Source organism: Mobula hypostoma, chromosome 13, assembly GCF_963921235.1.
Source record: "Mobula hypostoma chromosome 13, sMobHyp1.1, whole genome shotgun sequence".
Classification (NCBI taxonomy): Eukaryota; Metazoa; Chordata; class Chondrichthyes; order Myliobatiformes; family Myliobatidae; genus Mobula; species Mobula hypostoma.
The window spans coordinates 8309484-8330580 of NC_086109.1; the positions used below are offsets into that span (position 1 = coordinate 8309484).

The 21097-nt window shown below is 43.8% G+C and overlaps 1 protein-coding gene across 11 annotated transcripts in view; it reads left to right on the plus strand.

Moving 5' to 3' along the window:
• The window catches only part of LOC134355399 (plasma membrane calcium-transporting ATPase 1-like), a 357414-nt gene that overhangs the window by 322578 nt on the left and 13739 nt on the right, over positions 1-21097 (plus strand). For 8 of the 11 annotated variants that reach the window (XM_063065213.1, XM_063065218.1, XM_063065211.1 and 5 more), the window contains 4 exons: positions 2628-2841; positions 4800-5011; positions 6609-6716; positions 11544-11726. In XM_063065213.1, the coding sequence (XP_062921283.1) occupies positions 2628-2841; positions 4800-5011; positions 6609-6716; positions 11544-11726 (717 nt within the window). Of the gene's footprint in view, positions 1-2627; positions 2842-4799; positions 5012-6608; positions 6717-11543; positions 11727-12708; positions 12881-21097 lie in introns of all 11 variants that reach the window. The other 3 variants (XM_063065220.1, XM_063065219.1, XM_063065221.1) reach the window with 2 other exon arrangements.

Genomic DNA, 21097 nt, shown 5'->3' on the forward strand with positions numbered 1-21097 from the left:
TGCCTATGAGTCCATCAAGCAAGCCAGCCTCCCTTCCACTGAATTTGCCTACACTTGCTGCTGCCTCGAGGTAATCTAGGGCCCCACCCACCATAGACAATTCCCACCTCTGTCCTCTCTCACAGGCAGGAGACACAAAAGTAAAGCCCTCCCCACCATTGAGCGCATTAATAAGGACCTCCCACCATCCAGACCATGTTTTCTTCTCCCTACTGCAATTGGGAAGGAGATACAGGAGTCCTAGGCACCACACCACCAGGTTCAACAACAGTTATTACCCCCTCAACTATCAGGATCTTGAACCAGCATGGATAACTTCACTCAACTAAACACTGAACTGATTCCACAACCTACGGGCGTACTTTCAAGGATCCTACAACTCATATTGTCAGTACTATTTATTTATTATTATTACCTCTTTTTTGCATCTTCTGCCATACGATTCCTAAATGGACATTGAACCCATGAACATTACGTCACATTTTTTAATCTATATATTATTTCTGTTTTGCACTATTCTTAATCTAACTATTTAATAGACATATGCAGTGGTGCTAGAAAGTTTGTGAACACTTTCATATTTACGCAGAAATTTTCTCTATTTCTGCATAAATATGATGTAAAATGTGATCATATCTTCACCCAATTCCTAAAACTAGATAAAGAGAACCCAATTAAATAAATAACACAAAAAACATTATACTTGTTCATTTATTTATTGAGAAGAATGATCTAATATTGCATGTATTTGTTGGAAAAAGTATGTGAACCTCTGGGGTAATGCCTTCTACAAAAGCTATTTGGAGTCAGATGTTGCAATTAATGAGATAAGATTGGAGGTGTGGGTTGTAGAGGTGCCCTGCCCTATAAAGATACACAAAGCCAGGTTACTGGCAGAGCCTGCTCTTCTCAAGAAAGATCTGTTTATGTGCACCATGCCACGAACAAAACAACTTTCAGAGGACCTTAGGAGAATTGTAAAGTTGCATGAAGCTGGAAAAGGCTACAAAAGCATTTCTGAAAACCTGAGTGTTCATCAGTCCACAGTAAGGGAAATTGTCTACAAATGGAGGAAATTCAGTACTGTTGCTACTCTCCCTAGGAGTGGACATCTTGCAAAGATCACACCAGGAGGTCAACATGCAGTGCTGAAGGAGGTGAAAAAGAACCCAAGGGAGATCTCTAGAACTTGCTAAAGTCTCTGTTCATGTGTCCACTATAAGAAAAACTCTGAACAAGAATGGTGTTCATGGAAGGATGCTCTCCAAGTACAACATTGCTGCATGTCTCGCTTGCAAAAGACCACCTGGATGTTCTACAGCACTTCTGGGACAATGTTCTGTGGACAGATGAGACAAAAGTTGAACTTCTTGGCAGAAATGCACATTGCTATGTTTGGAGGAAAAAGGGCACTGCACACCAACACCAAAACCTCATCCCAATTGTGAAGCACGGTGGAAGGAGCACCATGGCTTGGGGCTGCTTTGCTGCCTCGGAGGCTGGACACTTGCAGTTTGAGGGAACAATGAATTCAAAATTGTATCAAGACATTTTACAGGAGAATGTCAGGGTAGCAGTCTGTCACCTGAAGCTGAATAGAAGTTGGATAATGCAACAAAGCAATGATCCAAAATACAAGAGTAAGTCAACAACAGAATGGTCTAAGAAGAAGAAAGTTTGTGTTTTAGAATATCCGAGTCAAAGTCCTGACCTTACTCCTATAGAAATGGTGTGGAGGGACTTGAAGCAAGCAGTGCATGTAAGGAGGCCCACCAGCATCCCAAGAGTTGAAGCAGTTTTGTAAGGAGAAATGGCCGAAAATTCCTCCAAGCCAATGGGCAGGGCTGATCAACAGTTAACCAGAAATGTTTCGTTGAAGTTATTGCTGTACAGGGGTGGGGGAATTACACCAGTTACTGTAAACAAAGGTTCACGTACTTTTTCCAACAAATACGTGTAATAGTGGATCATTTTTCTCAATAAATGAAAAACATATGTTTTTGTGTCACTTATTTAATTTGGTTCTCTTTATCTAGTTTTAAGACTGGCGTGAAGATCTGATCACATTTTAGGTCATATGCAGAAATAGAGATAATTCTACAGGGTTCACAAACTTTCTAGCACCACTGTATATATTTACTGCAATTGATCTACTTATGTATTTTTTCTTTCTATACTATTATGTATTGCATTGAACTGCTGCTGCTAAGTTAACAAATTTCACAATACAATGATAATAAACCTGATTCTGATTCAATGGAAAACTACGCACAAGCAAAGAATGCGCAGAAGAAGACAAATTGCAACTAAAATTGGTAGATAGATAAATAAGTAATACTGAGAACATGAGTTGTAGAGTCCTTAAAAGTGTGTTCATAGCTTGTGTTGAGTGATCATTTCAGTGTAGAAGTTAGTGAAGTTATCCAGCTTGGTTCAGGAGCTTGATGGTCGTAGGGTGACAACTGCTCCTGACCCTGGTGCTGTGGGACCTAAGGCTCCTTTACAGGTGTGAAGGTGGAGCTTAGGGGAAAGATCAGGACAGTCTTGATCACTTTGATTGGTGCAATAGGGTTGAGGACTGTGTAACTTCTTGCTCTCATCTCCTCTGCCTTTAAATCCCAAACCAGGATTCTCCGCTGAAGGCTGTTCAGATGCTCTGGGTGAACCTGATCATGGATACATTTGCCTCCCTGGCCTTGGCCACTGAACCCCCGACAGAGGCCCTGTTGCTTCGCAAGCCCTACGGCAGGAATAAGCCACTGATCTCTCGCACGATGATGAAGAACATTCTGGGCCATGGTGTTTACCAGCTCACCATTATCTTCACTCTTCTCTTTGCTGGTCAGTTTTGCCATTGGTGTTTTTGTGTCTGTGTTTAATTTGCTCCTTCCTACTTGTACAAAGTAGTGATTCAAGATTGTTCAATGTCATTTCCAATACATAAGTATAAAGGGGAACAAAATAATTTTCACTCTGGATCCAGTGCAGCACAAAAAGAAATACAATAAGATAAAGAGAGGCATGGTAACATAGTGGTGAGCACAACACTTTACAGTACTGGCGACATGGGTTCAATTCCCACCACTGCCTGGAAGAGTTTGTGTGTTCTCCCCGTGAGCATGTGGATTTCCTCCGGGTGCTCTGGTTTCCTCCCACAATCCAAAGACATACCGACTGGTAGGTTAATTGGTCATTGTAAATTGTCCCGTGATTAGGCTAGAATTAAATAGGGGGATTGCTGGGTGGTGCAGCTCAACGAGCTGGAAGGGCCCATTCTGCGCTCTATCTCAGTAAGTAAATAAATAGCGCAGTAAGTTTTTAAAAGTTAATATAAATGCTTAATGTAGCTTGTATGCATAGATTGACTGTATGTTCTTAAGGTGACACTAGGAACAGGAGATTTTGCACATGCGTAAGGTGACTGACAGGAAATAATAAGGTCATGATGGTTGGGAGTATGGAGGAGTGGGTTAATGGGTGGAGGTGTTGATCAACCTTACTGCTTGGGGAAGTTTTTTGAGTCTGGTTGTCACTGCATGGATGCTACATGGCCTCTTCCCTGAAGGCGCTGGGTGGAGGAGATGGGAAAGTATTCCTTTTAATCAAAGTCAAGGTCAAGTTTATTGTCACGTGCACAACTACCTGTGAAGTAAATTACTAACACGAGAAATATGCAGATGCTGGAAACCCAAAGCAATACAAACAAAATGCTGGAAGGACTCAGCAGGGCAGGCAGCATCTGTGGAAAAGAGTAAACAGTCGACTTTCTGATGTCTGGTAATAGGTGTGGAGCATTCATCAGTTCTACAGTGACAACGATTGGACAGTCTACTTGGGATAATTCCCCCTCTCTTATTAGCACATCATAAGAACTAGCCTCCCCTCCATGGAATCTGTTTACACTTCCCGCTGCCTCAGTTAAGCAACCAGAATAATCTATGACCCCACACCCTGGACAGAAGATACAAAAACCTGAAAGCCCATGTCACCAGACTGAAGGACAGCTTCTTCCCCTCTGTAATAAGACTATTAAACAGTTCTGTTGGATTCTGATGTTTTTAATACAAGGTTCTTTCAGAAGTCAGGAAGGAGGCACAAAACTAGCTAATTCACAACCATTTTATTTAGCGTTAATAGGAAACGGGAGCAGAAGCTAGTCGCAGAAGGCTTAAAGACAAAGAGAATAGGATACTAAGATTAAGATGTTGTCGCCTTGCAGTCAGCTATTTTTACAGTACAGACAAGGACAATTCCATTCAAATTTATAGATATAAGTCAACCAATGAGTTATTTCCTTTTCAAATTATGGAGAGTTTTTCCAGACTTATACCATTAGGGGTCTATTAAACTTGCATATACATATGAGTACCACTAGGAAGCATACTAGGCAGTTACCTGTATAGAGGTAATTATATAAAATACAAGCAGACAACTAATTGTTAAACTGCAAAAAAAAATCAATTAAACAGTCTAATCTAAGAATTAAACAGTTGGATCCAACTAATCAGAATTAGTTTTATTATCACCGGCATGTGACATGAAATTAGTCCCCTAGTACAAAAAGATGGACCTTTGACCTCACAATCCATCTAGTTATGACCTTACACCTTTTAGTCTTACTGCACTGTGCTTTCTCTGCGTTGCTATTGTTTTACCTTATTCTACCTCAGTGCACTGTGTAATTATTTGATCTGTATGAACGGTATGCAAGACCAGTTTTTCACTGTACATGCGACAATAATAAACCAATACCAATTCCAGTTTTCTGTAGATCAAATTGTGACAATTCTTCTTCACAGGTGAGAAGTTTTTTGACATCGACAGTGGAAGGAATGCTCCACTCCACTCCCCCCCGACTGAACATTACACCATTGTCTTCAACACCTTCGTGATGATGCAGCTCTTCAACGAGATCAACGCTCGCAAGATCCACGGGGAGCGCAACGTATTTGAAGCAATTTTCCGAAATCCAATCTTTTGCAGCATTGTGGTGGGGACTTTTCTGATTCAGGTATTGTGTTATTCAGGGTGTTCAAAAATAGATTTATTATCAACGTGCATAAGTGTTACCATATACTACCTTGAGATACCTAAAGAAAAACAACATAAATTATGAAAAACTATACATAAACTGACAAACTACCTAATACCTAACAGTTGATTTCAATCCCGTTTATTTGGAGTGTGAATGGATAACCATATGATATAAGAGCAGAATTAGGCCATTTGGCCCATCAAGTCTGCTCTGCCATTTCATCATGGCTGATCCATTATTCCTCTCAGCTCCAATCTCCTGCCTTCTTCCCATATCCCTTCACGCCCTGACCATTCAAGAATATCAACCTCTGCCGTAAACATACCTAATGACTTGGCCTCCACAGCTGCATGTGGCAACAAATTCCACAAACTCACCACTCTCTGGCTAAAGAAATTGCTCCTCATCTCTGTTCTAAAAGGACGTCCCTCTGCTCTGAGGTTGTGTCTTCTGGTCTTAGACTCTCCCATCATAAGAAACATTCTCTCCACATCCACTCTATCAAGGCCTTTCCACGTTTGATAGGTTTCATTGAGGTCACCTCTCATTCTTCTGAATTCCAGTGAGTACAGGCCCAGAGCCATCAGACACTCCTCATGTGACAAGCCTTTCAATCCTGGAAATATTTTCATGAACCTCCTTTGACCCTATCCAATGTCGGCACATCCCTTCTTAGTTAAGGGGCCCAAAGCTGCTCACAATACTTCAAGTGAGGCCTCACCCGTGCTTTGTAAGCCTCAACATTAAAGCACTGGTTTATTGAGCCACTTCACTTTTGCACTGTCCTCTGTCAGTGTGGAGAGAATCTGCTTAATGTGCTCACTTCGCTGCATTGGAAGTGAAGCCACAAAGGAACAGCTGTTTCCAAACCAAACCAGGTTCTGTCTGGGCCCTGGAGGAACTCAGCAGGTCAGGCACCGTCTGTGGAGGGAGATGGACAGTTGGTATTTTGGGTCAAGACCCTTCATTGGGACTAGCAGGTTCCCCTCCCGTGTCCCAGAGATGTGCATATTAATAGGTTAATTGCTACTGGGTAGTTGAGTGGTGGGATCTGGAGTCGAGTTCTTGAGAACGTGGGATACAATAAAAATGGGATTAATGTCAGGTTTGTGTAATTTGGGTGGTTGAACAGTCAACGTATCATAGAAATACACCCAAATCAGCGCGAGTTAATCAGTCTGATGGCCTGGTGGAAAGAGATGTCCTGGAACCTGTTGGTCCTGGCTTTTATGCTGCCGTACCGTTTCCTGGGTGGTAGCAGCTGGAATAGATTGGGGTTGGGGTGACTCGGGTCCCCAGTGAACCTTCGGACCCTTTTTGCACACCTGTCTTTGCAAATGCCCTGAATCAAGGGGACCCGAGATGTAACACTAATCAATACCAAACCAGTTCTCGTAGTACAGGGGTTTCAAACTTGGGGTCCCAGGACACTTTGGTTTACGGTAAGGCTCTGTGGCATAAAGTAGGTTGGGAACCCCTGACCCAGTGGATGTACTTCGCAAACTAATGCGATTTTAAAAGATTACAGAAGGTGCATGAGGGTGTCTGATTCTAGAATTTTCCTCTGTTTCAGATCGTCATCGTGGAGTTCGGAGGGAAACCGTTCAGCTGCTCGGGGCTGACTCTCGACCAGTGGCTTTGGTGCATTTTCATTGGCATTGGAGAGCTGCTGTGGGGACAGGTACGGTGCTCACCTTACCCCGTGTGTGGACCACCTCGCAACCTCGGCATGTCGCCGGTTGTCTGACGGGCTCCACCGTCTGGCTTCGTCCAGTCTGGGTGTGGGAGGGGGATTTGGGGGCGTTCCTTCCCCCAGGAGAGTCAACGCTTGCTGATCAACTTGCTTCAGGTGCAGATTTACTCCATCGAAATCTATGGTGAAACACATCACAGGAAACGCTAAGGGGACTCAGCAGGTCACGCAGCATCTGTGGCCAACCCTTCATCGGGACTGGGAAGGAAGGGAGAAGAAGGGCAGAGGGGGGAAGAGTACAAGCTGGCAGGTGAAGGGGATGATGGATGAAATAAGCAGCTGGGAGGTGACAGGTGGAAGAGGTAAAGGTATGAAGATGAAGGAGTCTGATAGGAGAGTGAACCGTGGGAGAAAGGGAAGGAGGAAGGGCACCAAAGAAGGTGATGGACAGATGAGGGGAAAAGAAACGATAAGAGGAGAACTAGAATGGGGAATTGTAAAAGAGAGAAGGGAAAAGGAGAGAAATCAGTGTTCATGCTGTCAGGTTGGAGACTATGCATTCATTGAAGTATGGCATTTGTGTGAACAGCCAATATAACCAAGGATGTGCTGGGGGCAGCCCGCAAAATTTCACTACACATTCCGTCGACAGCATAGAATGCCCATGTTGTTCAACACAACAACAGAACAATACCGACAAAATAAGTCCCTATCCCCTACCCTCCCACACCCTCATACATTCAGGGCGGGCAGCCTTTGGGCTGCCAATCCTTGGCTCCGAACTCTCAAACACAAGGGGAACAGCTTTGACTGTCGCCAAGGGATTCTACGTTCATCAGGGGGATTAGCCAAGGTAATGTTCCGTCCCAAACACTGTTCCTCTGACAAATGCAGCACGCTATTTGTTCCCCTTTATTTATCTGTTCAATGGTTGGACAAACTTGGCTTCTTCTCCCTAAGGCAGGGGGGAGACCTCATAGTTTGAAACTATGAGAGCTGTACAGTGTCTTGAAAAAATAATCAGCCCCCACAACTATTCTCACATTTTTACTGTCTTATTTTCTAAATTTGAAATACATTGAAATAGGATTTTTGAACTAATCTACAAAACATTGTGCATCATGTTACATCATTGTGCATAGTTACAGCTATATAGGACCCTGGCCAGACCCCACTTGGAGTACGATGCTCAGTTCTGGACACCTCACTACAGGAAGGATGTGGAAACTATAAAAAGGGTGTGGAAGCTATTGAAAGGGGTGCAGAGGAGATTTACAAGGATGAGAATAGGTTGAGTGAACTCGGCCTTTTCTCCTTGGAGCGATGGAGGACGAAAGGTGACCTGATAGAGGTGTGTAAGATGATGAGAGGCATTGATCACGTTAATAGTCAAAAAGACTTTTTCCCAGGGTTGAAATGGCTAACATGAGAGGGCACAGTTTTAAGGTGCTTGGAAGTAGGTACAGAGAAGATGTCAGGGTAATTTTTTTTATGCAGAGAATGGAGAGTGTGTGGAATGGGCTGCTAGTGACTGTGGTGGAGGCGGATACAATAGGGTCTTTTAAGAGTCTCCTGGATAGGTACATGGAGCTTAGAAAAATAGAGGGCTATGGGTAACCCTAGGTAATTTCTAAAGTAAGTATATGTTTGGCACAGCATTGTGGGCCGAAGGGCCTGTATTGTGCTGTAGGTTTTCTATGTTTCTATGTCAAATCAAAAGAAAAATTCCAAATTCCAATTTGCTAAAAATTAAAAACCAAATTTGTGAGGCTGAAAAAGTATTCATCCCCTTAGTAATTACTACGCTAACTTTCCTCAGGTGCCATATGACCTTACCAATTCACCCGATTTGTTGATGTAGAAAATTGGAGGATCACCTGTTTTCAATGAATTCATGAGAATAAATGCCCACTCTATCTGTATGGTCCAACAGTATGGTAGATCTTCAACTGACCAAACTAAAATGAAGACAAAAGAGCATTCAAGACTAGTAAGGAAAGATAATAGAGAAGCACAAATCTGGGGAAGGGTACAAGACCATCTCAAAGGCATCAAACATACCTTGGAGCTCATGAAAAAGTGGGAAAAATATGAAACTACAACCACCTTGCCTAGGTGAGGCCGCCCCCTCTGGACTATAGAAGAATGGCACTTGTAGGAGAGGCTACTGTGACGCAGGTAGTCACTCTGAACGACTGCAGAGTCAGTGGCTGCAACTGGAGAAGAATTTCATGGCTCCCCAATTTCTTAGTCTTTGTGCAAAAAGGGTATGGAAGAGTGGTGAGGAAAAAGCCTTGGCTTTAAAGAAAAGCATATCCTTGCCCATAAAGACTTTGCAAAGTGTCACTTCAAAAAGATATGGTAAAGATGTGGAAGAAGGTCTTGTGGTCGGATGAGATTAGAGTGGAATTTTTTGGCCTCAGCATGAAGGGTTATGTATGGTGTAAATCTAATACTGCGCGTCAGCCAGGTAACACCATCCCTACTGTAAAGTATGATGGAGGTAGCATTATGCTATGGAGATGCTTTTCAGCAGCAGGGACAAGAAATTTGGTCAGGATTGATGGGAAGGTGAATGCTGGTAAATACAAAGAGATTCTGGATAAAAACCTGCTAGCTTCTGCCAGAAAGCTTAAACCGGGGAGGAAATTCATCTTTCAGCAGGTCAGTGACCCTAAGCACACTGCCAGAGCAACTGTGGAGTGGTTTCAGATGAAGAAAACTGATGTCCTTGAGTGACCCAGTCATAGTCCAGACCTTAACCCAATCGAACTCCTCTGGTGAGACCTCAAGGTTGCCGTCCACTGCCGCTCCCGAACTGACCTGGCACAGCTCGAGCAATTTTGCAAAGGGGAATGGGAAAATCTCAATCCCTTGCCTTGTTCAAAGCTAATGGAGACTTATCCAAAAAGACTACTGGCTGTAATAGCTGCGAGAGGTGTTTCAACTAAATACTGAACAAAGGGGTATGAGTACTTTTGAACTGCTGACATTTCAGTTTTTGAATTTTTCATTTTCATGCTTTACAATTTCCCCTGATTTTTGGGGGATCTACTGTGAAAAGAGGAGAGGATGTGATTCACAAATAAATAATGTCAGTCAATCTGATCAAAATCCCTGGTTGTAATACTCATTTATGTGAACAAAGGTCTGGGAGCTGAATGCTTTTGCAAGGCACTGTACATAGGGTAGACAGTATCTTTTCCCCAGGGTAGAGATGTCCAATACCAAAGGACATGCTCTTAAAGATCAGAAGGGGGCGGTTTAAAAGTGATGTGAGGAGAATGGCAGGTGTTTGGAATGGATTGCCAGGAGTAGTGGAAGGAATAGGAATTTAAGAGGCTTTATGAAGGGAATGGAGGGATATCATACACTGGAAGAGCATAAAGTAGCGTCAAGGTCAGCACGGCATTGTGGGCCGAAAGGCCTGCCCAGTGTTGTACTGTTTGACGTTCTATCTTCAATGCGGAGCCAAGTGCATTGAGCAACTGATGAATTTAAACTGGAATGACTGAGTCATGTTTCCTGGTAGCCGCCTGCCGCAGTGTTTCAGCGAGTTAGCAACAGGAACTCCCTCGCGAGCGAAGTGCTGTCAACAGGGAAGGATGGAAATTTATGTCATAATTTGTGTTCCAAGTATCGCGGGTGGGATGTGACCCCTGCTGCCTTTCGAACTTGCAACTCAACAGCTGATGTTAACATCATTCAAAAAGTTCAAAGTAAATGTATTACCAAGGTACATACATGTGGGCATATACTACCCTGCCCTGCGTTTACTTGCAGGCATTCGCAGTAGGGCAGATAAATACAATGGAAACAATTAAGAACTACACACAAACAAGGAATCCGACACTGAGTTAGTGCCTTTAATGTAATAAGGTATCCCTGGGAATATCACAGGAGAGTTAGAACATGGAGCAGTAAAGCACAGTACAGACCCTTCAGCCCACAATGCTGTGCCAACCCTTTAACCTATTCTACGATCAATTTAACATTTTCCTCCTGCATAATCCTCTGTTTTTCTTCCACAGAGTGTCTTTCATGCCCCTAATATATCTGCCTCTTCTGCCACCTCTCGCAGAGTGTCCATGCACCCACCACTCTCTGTGTAAAAACCATCCTCTGACATAACCCCCCCCCCGCCACACTTCCCTCCAATCACCTTAAAATGATGCCCTCTCGCATTAGCCACCTCCAACCTGGGAAGAAGCCTCTGGCTGTCCATTCGATCAATGCCTCCGATCATCTTACAGAATCAGATTTATTGTCACTGACGTATGTCGTGAAATTTGTTGTTCTGCAGCAGCCATACAGTGCAATATATTAAGTAAGTTACAATATGAAATATTAAAAAGAATAAATGAATAGTTCAAAAGGAGAGCAAAATCAGAGGTAGCATTCATGGACCATTCAGAAATCTAATGGCCAAGGGGAAAAATCGGTTCCTAAATGTTGAGTGTGTGTTTTCTTCTACCTTTGCACATCTGACAAGTCACCTCTCATTCCCCCTTTGCTCTAAGTAGAAAAGCCCTAGCTCGCTCTAACTTTCCCCATATGATGTGCTCTCTAAACCAGGCAACATCCTGGTAAATCTCCTCTGCACCCTCTCTAAAGCTTCCACATCCTTCCTATAATGAAGCAACCAGAATTGAACACTGAACACAATACTCCCCAGTGTGGTCTAACCAGAGTCTTATGGAGCCTTGGCGGTGTTGGTAGAGAAGGTTTGCCTCACAATAATCTAGAATGAGTCTCCTTCCCCCACACCACCACTGAGTCTGCATAACGATAACCAGCTCAAACTTTTATGTGCAGGTAATCGCCAGCATCCCAACCAGCCGCCTGAAGTTCCTGAAGGAGGCAGGCCACGGCACGACAAAAGATGACATCCCTGAGGGAGAACTGATGGAGGACAACGATGAAATTGACCATGCAGAGATGGAACTGCGGCGAGGGCAGATCCTCTGGTTCAGAGGTCTGAATAGAATCCAGACTCAGGTATGCTGACAACCCCATAGCCCACCACAGCAATGGATCCATGACTGGAAACTCTCACTCGAAAGGAATTAGACCACCCGCTCCCTCCAAAAGCTGCCAATCCCCACCCTCTTTACCAATGTCTCTCACTGAACTGATGTTTTGTTTTAAATAAGACAGTATTTATGTGAAAGGTCCCTTCTCTAGGTAATGTCCACCCACACCTGTCTCTAGAAGCCAATTGTACACCAATTCTTGTCTATCTGGCCAAAAAAATAACCTCTCCTCCAGGGTTTCTGTTTTCCTGTCTTTTCCCTTCTCTTGACATAGCTCTTAAACATTTTACATTTTGCTTACGTTCCTTTACTGTTTTAGTCTTGTTGTGGGGTGCTTGAAATTGTCCGGTGTAACTGCGACTCTACGTCATTCCTTTGATTTCCAACATTTTCCTTTCCATCCCTTCTCCTTTTCTCCCTTTCTTTTCCTCCCTCTCTTTTCCTCCAAGTTCTTCCACATTCGCTGCGTTGTCCTATAGTCTCTGTCTCGCTCTCATCTTCCCTTGCCATCGGTCTCTTGTCTCCTCTGCTTTCACTTTCTCCTGGCTCATCAACCCACCCTTCCCCTCCGCTGCCACCTCCCTCTCTGAATTCCATTGCTGACTCCCCTCCCCCCACTGTCTCCCTTTCGTTCCTGCTCTTCCTGTCAACACGCACCCCCATTCCTTGCTCCTTGCCTTTTCTGTGTCCTCTACACTCCACACCCCCAACCCGCTCTGCCTTGGCCCTTGCTGGCTTCACTCTCCTCCCCCCCACCTTCTCCAACCCCTCTGGCTCAACTCTCTGCCCCTTTCTCTCTTCCAGCCCCCCCATCTCTGCCCCTCCTTCCCTCCCTCCCCATCTCTAACCACCCCCCCTCCCTCTGGCCTTTCCCCACAAAGTACCTCTTCTCTCTTTCTGTCTTTGCAATATGGAGCAAAGCTGTTTTATTCTCTGATTCTTTGCAGATGGGCGTAGTCAACACCTTCCAGGGTGGACCTTCCTTGCAGGGAGCGTTGAGAAGGCAGCCCTCCATAATCAGCCAGCACCACGATGTAAAAAATCTTTCTACCCCAACACATGTAGTGCTTTCTACTGCCAATACTACACCTGCCGCTTCTGCTACTACCACAGTGGGGCGTGAGTGCTGGTTTCTTACAAACTGCATGTAGTTAATATCATCTCTGTCCATGCACTTAACCTCAACGAGCCTTCTTCCCCCTTTCAGTTTCTGAGTGTTCTCATTTCAAACTTTTTTTTGTTCTGCTTTTTATTTCAAGGGTTGCTGCATCTAAATGTTTTTTTTCCCCCTTCTACCACAGGAACGAAGCGTTTCAGATAAACGGTGTCACTTTTTCTCTCTCTCTCTCTGAAAAGACGTACAAACTAGGGGTGCAACGACTATTGAATGTTTTTTTTAAAAAATCCATCAGTTGGACCAGTTCCATATGGTTTCCTGACTTATTGAGAAGCTGTAACTTTATCCAGTGCATCCAGCTAAAGCGAGGCAAATACGTTAACACCATACTTTTTTTTCTTTTTCCAGATTGTTTTGTAATAAAGAAATAATAATCACATTTGAGAATCAGAATCAGGTTTAATATCAGTGGCATATGTCGTGAAATTTGTGGCTTTGCAGCAACAGTACAATGCAATACATGATAAAACTATCAAATATAGTAAATATATATGTAAAAATAAATACGTAGTGTAAAAAGAGCAAAAAAGGAAAAAGTGATGTTGTAGGTTTTTGCTTATTGAAACCCATAACTCATTTTATTGAACTCCATAACCTAAACACAAAAGTGCGCTAAAAATCCTTACATAGTAATGTCATCACATTAGACCAGCCTCTTAAAGCGAAACCCCAACTCATTGTCGGGTGTTGTGAATTATGTACATTTCTCCCAGTTACATTACCCTACAAGGTACTGCGCTTGGGTTCATTGTCCGTTCAGAAATCTGATGGCAGAGGGGAAGAAGCTGTTCCAGAATTATTGAGTGTGTACCTTCAGGCTCCTGTACCTCCTCCCTGATGGTAGCAACGAGAAGAGGGCAATTAGTTATTCAATAAATTGCACCAGCTTGATAGAACTTAGACCAGTACAGCACAGGAACAGGCCCTTCGGCCCTCAGTGTTGTGCTGACCCAATTACATTAGTAATCAAGAGGGCAACTAAACTAACCCCTTCTCCCTACACAATGTCCATATCCTTCCATTTCCCTCACATACATTCATCTGCCTATCAAAACATCTCTTAAAAGTTCCTAATGTTTCTGCCTCTGCTCTACCCTTGGCAACACATTCCAGGCACCCACCACTCTTGCCCCTTACATTTCCTTTGAATGTACCCCCCTCACCTTTAAAACATGCCCTGTGGTGTTAGACATATATTATTTCACAGATCTTCCCTGACAGCAGGTTTAGTTAAAGCCTTATAAACTTGATACAGTGGATTGATTTTGAGGGATTCATTTTGGGCCACAGAAACAGAGGGGTGAATATTAAATTGGGCATGATCGAATGGCAGGACGGACTCGACGGGCAGGACGGCCTAATTCTGCTCCTGTGACTGACGGTCGCAGTGTGTTCTGTGTCTGGCCCTCTTGTGTTATCAGGAACAAGACCATTCAACCCATTGAACCTACCTCCTCACTCGAGAGCAGGGGTTCACAACCTCTTTTATGTCATGGACCCTTGCCGTTAACCGAGTGGTCCGTGGACCCCAGCTTGGGAATCTCTGCTCTAGGTCATCACCTCCTTTCCACTCCCCTGCCTAATTTCCACACCCTTGGATTCTCCCCCTTCTTCCCCATTCCATCAGTGACTTTCAAAACTCTTATTACTCACTTCATGCTCATTCATTTATTTGGAAATAGCATCGTAGAACAGACCCTTCTGGCCCAGTGAGCTGCGTGCCCAGCAACCCACCTATTTAACCCCAGCCTGGTCACAGGACAATTTACAGTGACAGTTACCGGTGTGTCTTTGGACCGTGGGAGGAAATCGGAGCACCCATACGAAACCCACGTGGTCACGGGGAGGACGCACAAACTCCTTACGAGGAGCGCCGGAATTAATCTCCGAGCTCCAACACGCCCAGCTTAAATAGCGTCACGCTAATGGCTATGCTGCCACGTCGAGCCTCCCAGTGACATTCACGTGGCATCCCGCTACACCACCATGAGTACAATAATCTGCTGAAACGAGACTTATGCTACAGTATTTTATCTCCAATGTATTGTCCACATTGAGGACAATGGCAGTGTAACCGTTGCACACATAGTTAGAGCTGTTAGCCAGTGTTGTGGGAATTGGCCTAGTATCTTATTTAAATCATTTCAACCACAACATGTTACTGACGTCCCTGAAACGCATCACGGTCACTCAGTGTAGAATACTATTCAGAACTTGTATAAGTACTATACTTCAGACAGTTTAAGCTCTGCTGAAGTTGATATCCACACAAAGCAATTCCCCTGAGTTCAAGTTCAAGTTTACTGTCATTCAACCGTACATATGTATACCATTAAACAAAACAATATTCCTCCGGACTGTGCACAATACAATGCATATAACTCACACACAACACATAAAGTAATGTTACCATAAATAAATTAAATGATAAAGTTTCTCAGCATCAGAATCATACGGTGTGAAATTTGTTGTCTTTGCTGCAGCAGTTCACTGCAGTATATCGGGTTGTCACGGTAGCGTAGTGTTAGTGTTAACACAACGACCCGGGTTCAGTTCCCGTCCGCTGCCTGTAAGGAGTTTGTATGTTGTCACTGTCACCGCGTGGGTTTCCTCCCGCAGTCCGTTTGGAAGGTTAATTAGTAATTGTAAATTGTCCTGTGATTAGGCCAGGGTTACATCGGAGGATCGCAGCTCGAGGAGCTAGAAGGGCCTATTCCACGTTGTATCTCGATAAATAAACAAATAATGGGGTGTGAATTAGAGTAAATATTATATAAAATAGTTAAATTAAATAAGTGGTGCAAAAATAGAATTCAGTAAGTAGTGAGGTAGTGTTCACAGGTTCAATGTCCATTCAGAAATGGAATGGCAGAGGGCAGGAGCTGTTCCTGAACACATTATGGGGTACAAAACAGTAGCACGCACCTCATCAAATCTAATTGGATTTAGCATTCAGGCTGATAAAGTGCTGGTGCTCTGAAGTCAAACTGTGTAGTAACTCAGAAAACCTGATGGCGACATAAAAATAACTAAGTGACAAGAATGGCTGTAGTTTTCTATTGCCGAGTTGGCAGGGTTAACGGTTGTCCAGGTTCAACAGCCTGAAGCTTGTGGGAAAGGAGCTGTTTTCAAAACCTCGAGATCTGCCTTTTTAGTGCAACTCTGTCCTTGTGGAGTTCAGATTTTGGTGGAGATCAGGTCAGGGGACGTTGCCAAGTACAGGAATGTCACAATGTACCTTTGCAGACACCTGGTAGATTGTAAATTCTTTGTGTATTCATACATTCTTTTGTAACTCAGCTGTGCCTGATTCTCTAAAATCTTGAACAGAGCAGACTTGATGGGCCGAATGGCCCAATTCTCCTTCTGTGTCTTATGGTCTCATACACAAAATGCTGTAGAAACTCGTGAGGTTTCTGAGCTTAAAACATCCACTCTTTATTCCCCTCACTGATATTGCCCGAGTTCCTCCAGCATCTTGTGTGTGTGTGTGTGTGTGTGTGTGTGTGTGTGTGCGCGCATTCCTCTAAATGTTTCTGAAAGAAACAAGCAATCAGCGTTTAATCAAAATTGCGCTGTTGCGTCACTGTCACATTGCTAATTCACTGACCCTTGGTGCCAGGGTAAAAGGGAGCTCAGTAATCATGTTTTACAAATCTCATTCTGTTGAGAACCCAGAACTGATTGTGACATTCCTGTAGTCATGTGGTAGTGAAGGCTGATGAATAAATATTCAGAATTAAATTCCATTGTGCCTGCTCAAATATTCTTTGCACCTCTGGCAGATGAGTTTTATTGTCTATTAATGCAGCTTGAGCTCGCAGTGTAAATGTTCGAGTGTATGCCCAAGATTTTTTGAGGTTATAAGTGCGCAAGAATTAGCTCCACCAGTAGAAATGGGGAACTCTAACACATGGCTCACCGGCATTTTTCTTGCAGTGGGAAATAAACTACTGATTGGGTTCTCGGCCCTTTTAATCTTTTGGAAGCACCCAGCTGTAAATCGGATTCAAGAGGCTCTGGGTATCATCTGCAGCTTGCTGAAGGAGCTTAGCAGGTCAGACTGCATGTGTGGAGGGGAATAAACAGTCTGGGACCCTCAGCCTGAGATGTCGGCTGTTTATTCCCCTCCATAGATGCCGCCTGATCCACTGAGATCCCCCAGTATTTTTGTGTGTGTGGTGCTGTGGATTTCCAGAATCCCTCATGTTTATCGTTTGCAGTTGGTCCTGTAGTGTTTGCCAAATGATAGACACAGCCAAACAGCGTACTATTAACACCAAATATCTACCGATCTACGAAGGGGATTTAAGAGCCAAATCTTCAAGTACAACTAATTGGTAACTGGGCACTTAAGTGGGGCAGAGAAATGTTTTGGAATTTAAGGGTAGGGTTAGCTGCATAGTTGGACACAGTTGCAGTTCAGCACTGGGGTTGTGCAGCCTGCAACAAGTCGAAACAAAGGTCATTTCCTGAATTCTGTCCATGTCCAACTGCAAATATAGTCTGCGGTGGATGGGGAATTACTGTCCAGTCTTCCTGAACAGTGGCTCTAGACGCTACCAACTCCTCTGGGGAGAACTCCTGTTTGCAATCCGTGAGCAGCTAATTACTGAAAAACTGACCTTTTTTCAGGGGAAACTAATCTCTCTATTTCAGGAGAAGACTATGCCTGCAGATCGTGTGTTATTTATGTCCAGTGACTGTGCTGTGTGTTGTTTCTGTGGAGACTGCAACTGTTTACTTTCTGTCGTCTTCCATTTGAGCTTTCAGCAGCTTTGCCTCAGGGCTGGCGAGCAGTCATGTTGTACGGAATTGTAAGACATAATTGTGTTTCCCTTCCTGCTTGGATCCCTGAGTCAGTAGAGCCTGCAGATGTGAAACTTGGGTGCACTTATTTATAAAAATAAGTAAGTTGTGCGGTCAGACGTTTTGCTTTGGAGATTAAAAGAAGTTTAATGGGATGGTGAAGTGTGGCACTCTTGCACTTGTGTAGATTATTCCTACCCAGTAATGTCTGTCCTGACCGCATTATTGCCCAGACAGAGGAATTGGCTGCTATTTTAAACTCCACTCCAGAAGTTGTAAAATTACGAGGGGTATAGGTAGGGTAAATGCAAGCAGACTCCCCCCCCCCCCACTAGACTGGAACTAGAGGCCATAGTCAAAACAGTTAAAGTCTGTCCTGAGCCTTATAGGCTCATCAGGCCGGTGCTTATGCCAGTTTCCGTGGCGTGAAGCAACTGAGAGTACAAGACTCCCTCCCCAGATAGGACGCCAGTCTATCACGAGGTTAACCTCCAGCATTTTGCTGGTACTCATTTTCAGCTGGGTGGTCTGGAGCGTTGTGTGATTAAGTGCCTTGCTCAAGGACACAACACGCTGCCTCGGCTGGGGCTCGAACTCACGACCTTCAGATCGCTAGTCCAGCACCTTAGCCACTTGGCCACGCACCACACGTAGGCAAAGCAGGAAAGGTGAAACATTTTGAGGGCTAACTTCTCTGCTCAGAGTGTGATTTGAGCTGGATACAGGTTTGATTGCAACAGTTAAGAGAAGGTAATTGGATGGGAAGGGGTATGGTCCAGGTGCAGGTCGATGGAACTAGGAAGTATAACATTTTGACGTGGACTAGATGGGCCGAAGGCTCCATGACTCTGAGTTTTTTGTATCGTATAATCTATCACTTATGGGGCTGCTGCTAAACAATAGAGAAAGAGTGAGAGTTGAAGTAAGTGAGACTAAATTGAACCGGAAAGAAAAGTTCCAATTTTTCCTCACCAGTACAATCTGGAAGCAGAGATCATCTAATAAAGAGAAGATCAGAGATTAGCTCTAATTTGTCGCCGGTACACAGAAACATACGAGGACACGCGTTGTTTGCATTAACGGCCAGAACAGTCTGAGGCTGTGCTGTGGCCATGCTTCCAGTGTTAGAGCAGCTTGCCCACAACCCGTCCACCTCTGAAATGTGGGAGGACGCCCAGGCAGTCAAGGCGAGGTCATGCAAACTCCTTGCGTTCAACAGTGGGAAGTGAACCTGTCAGTTGAGACAACATAACTGTCCAAAGGGGGACCTGGACTGAGAAAGGAAAATTTGACAAGGTAAAGCAGACAATTAAATGACTCTAACCCCCAAATGGCCTCATTTATTTATTTAGAGAAACAGCAGAGGAACAGGCCCTTCTGGCCCACCCAATTACCCATGTGACCAATCTTTGGAATGTGGGAGGAAACCAGAGCACCTGGAGGAAACCCGCATGACCACTGGAGAATGTGCAAACTCCTTCGAGACAGCAGGAGGAATTGAAGCCAAGACGCTCTCCACTGTGTGACCTTGCTGTACAAAGCCAATCTTGAAATGTCCCTGAGTGCCTACTTTTTGTCCTTTACAGTCCAGATGTGCACTTGGGTACCTGGGTGGGAAATATTATTGTATTTCAGAAACTTTGGTTTTAGATAAAGGGCAGAAAATTTATATTTTCTTAGAAATGTCAGTGGTCACCAGTAAATTAGGGTTTCCCACCTCCTTGTGACAGTGCCCCATCCCCACAGCAGAATGGACTCTGACCCCAGCGAGACTTCAGCTAACTGTTACAGAGAGGGGAATGCCTCAAGTCATCTTTTTTTTGAACAGAGCAGGGGATCTGAGAGGAACTTGCGAGATAACTAGTCAAAAAGTGAGGTGCCATGGAATCCGGAACCCATCCCATTGCTGTTGGATCATAATCAGGTTTAAATATCACTGGCATATGCTGTGACACGTGGTATTTTGTGACAGCAGCGCATGGCAACACATAGTAATTTTTAAGAACTATAAACTACAATAAGAAATATAAATAAAAAGAATTAAATAGGCAATGCAAAAAGAGAAGAAAAAACAGTTGTGAAGTAGTGTACATAGTTCATTGTCCATTCTGAAATCTGATGGCAGAGGGGAAGAGTTCAATTTCTCCGCAATCTTTTTTACTGCATCAAAACCCTTTGGTTGGAAAATTAATTAGTCTACCTGTTTGCCATAAGGAATTTAATTCCTAAAATCAATTGATTTCCTTCCGTGTAATCATCTTCTGGGTAAATAAATACTTCTGCCAACATGCCTTATCGACTAATCTTACCTTTCTTTTTAAAAACAAAATTCCGGTCTATAGGAGTGCCTTAACTCACCTGTCATATCTCCAGCCCTGTCAGTTGAAGCAAGGTGGCAGCATTAAAGCGCAGTAATTGTATTAGACCGCCAGTCTATTTTGTTCCCATCACCAGTTGACAAATCTGCATCGAAAGAAAGTCATTGTGTCTTTGTGTGCATCTCTCCCTACGTCACAGGAGGACAAACAGCTGCCTGACGTATCCTGGTGCCTTTTTGTTGGGGGGGTGTGGACAAAAAGGGGGTGAAATTCAGAGCGAATCCCAAATCTCTAAAAATCAAAACCATGTTGCTAATTTAAGATTTTAAGCTATGCACAGTGTTAAACTGAAGTGAAATCCCCAGGTAAGTTTGTTCCTTAATCTAACAGGAAAAAAAATGCAAAAAAAAATCTTTACAAAAGCACTTTTCCCTAAGAATGCAATAACTGGACTGATTGGGCAACCGTTTGCCACTAACAGTTATTCTATCTAGTACACAGGGTAACGATTGCAAATTTGTTTTACTGGTCTGTACTTAGAATACCTGTACCTTGATTTTATCCTCCCCATTCCCCTCAGTTATTCTAATGGTGTTTAGCTTGCAGAGTGTGTTAGCCTGGTCTGGGGTTTCTATTTTTCCATCCGGACAAGGAATAAAGGAAGAAGGTATCGGGAAGATGGGCCTGTGGCGGTGGGGTGACCGAGCCACGGGCCTGTTGTGGGACGTGGAACCGTCAGGTGAAACCTGTCCCTTAAGATTTGCTTCGATCTCAGCAGTATGCAGCTCTACCCTTTGTGTGCGTGTGTGTGTGTGTTGCAAAGTGGAATATTGGGCCTATACTCAAATGTTTACACACATTACCTTTTTTTGCTCTACTTGCATGTTCGTGCGCTGCTCTCTGTGCACCGTATGTTCAGCTTAACCTGCTGATTTTTTTGTTATCGAAGCACCACCATACCAATATAATGACTCCCAGCATGGTGGCTGTGTAACGCGATTCTGTCGTGTGGTATTCATTGTTGGGATTGTG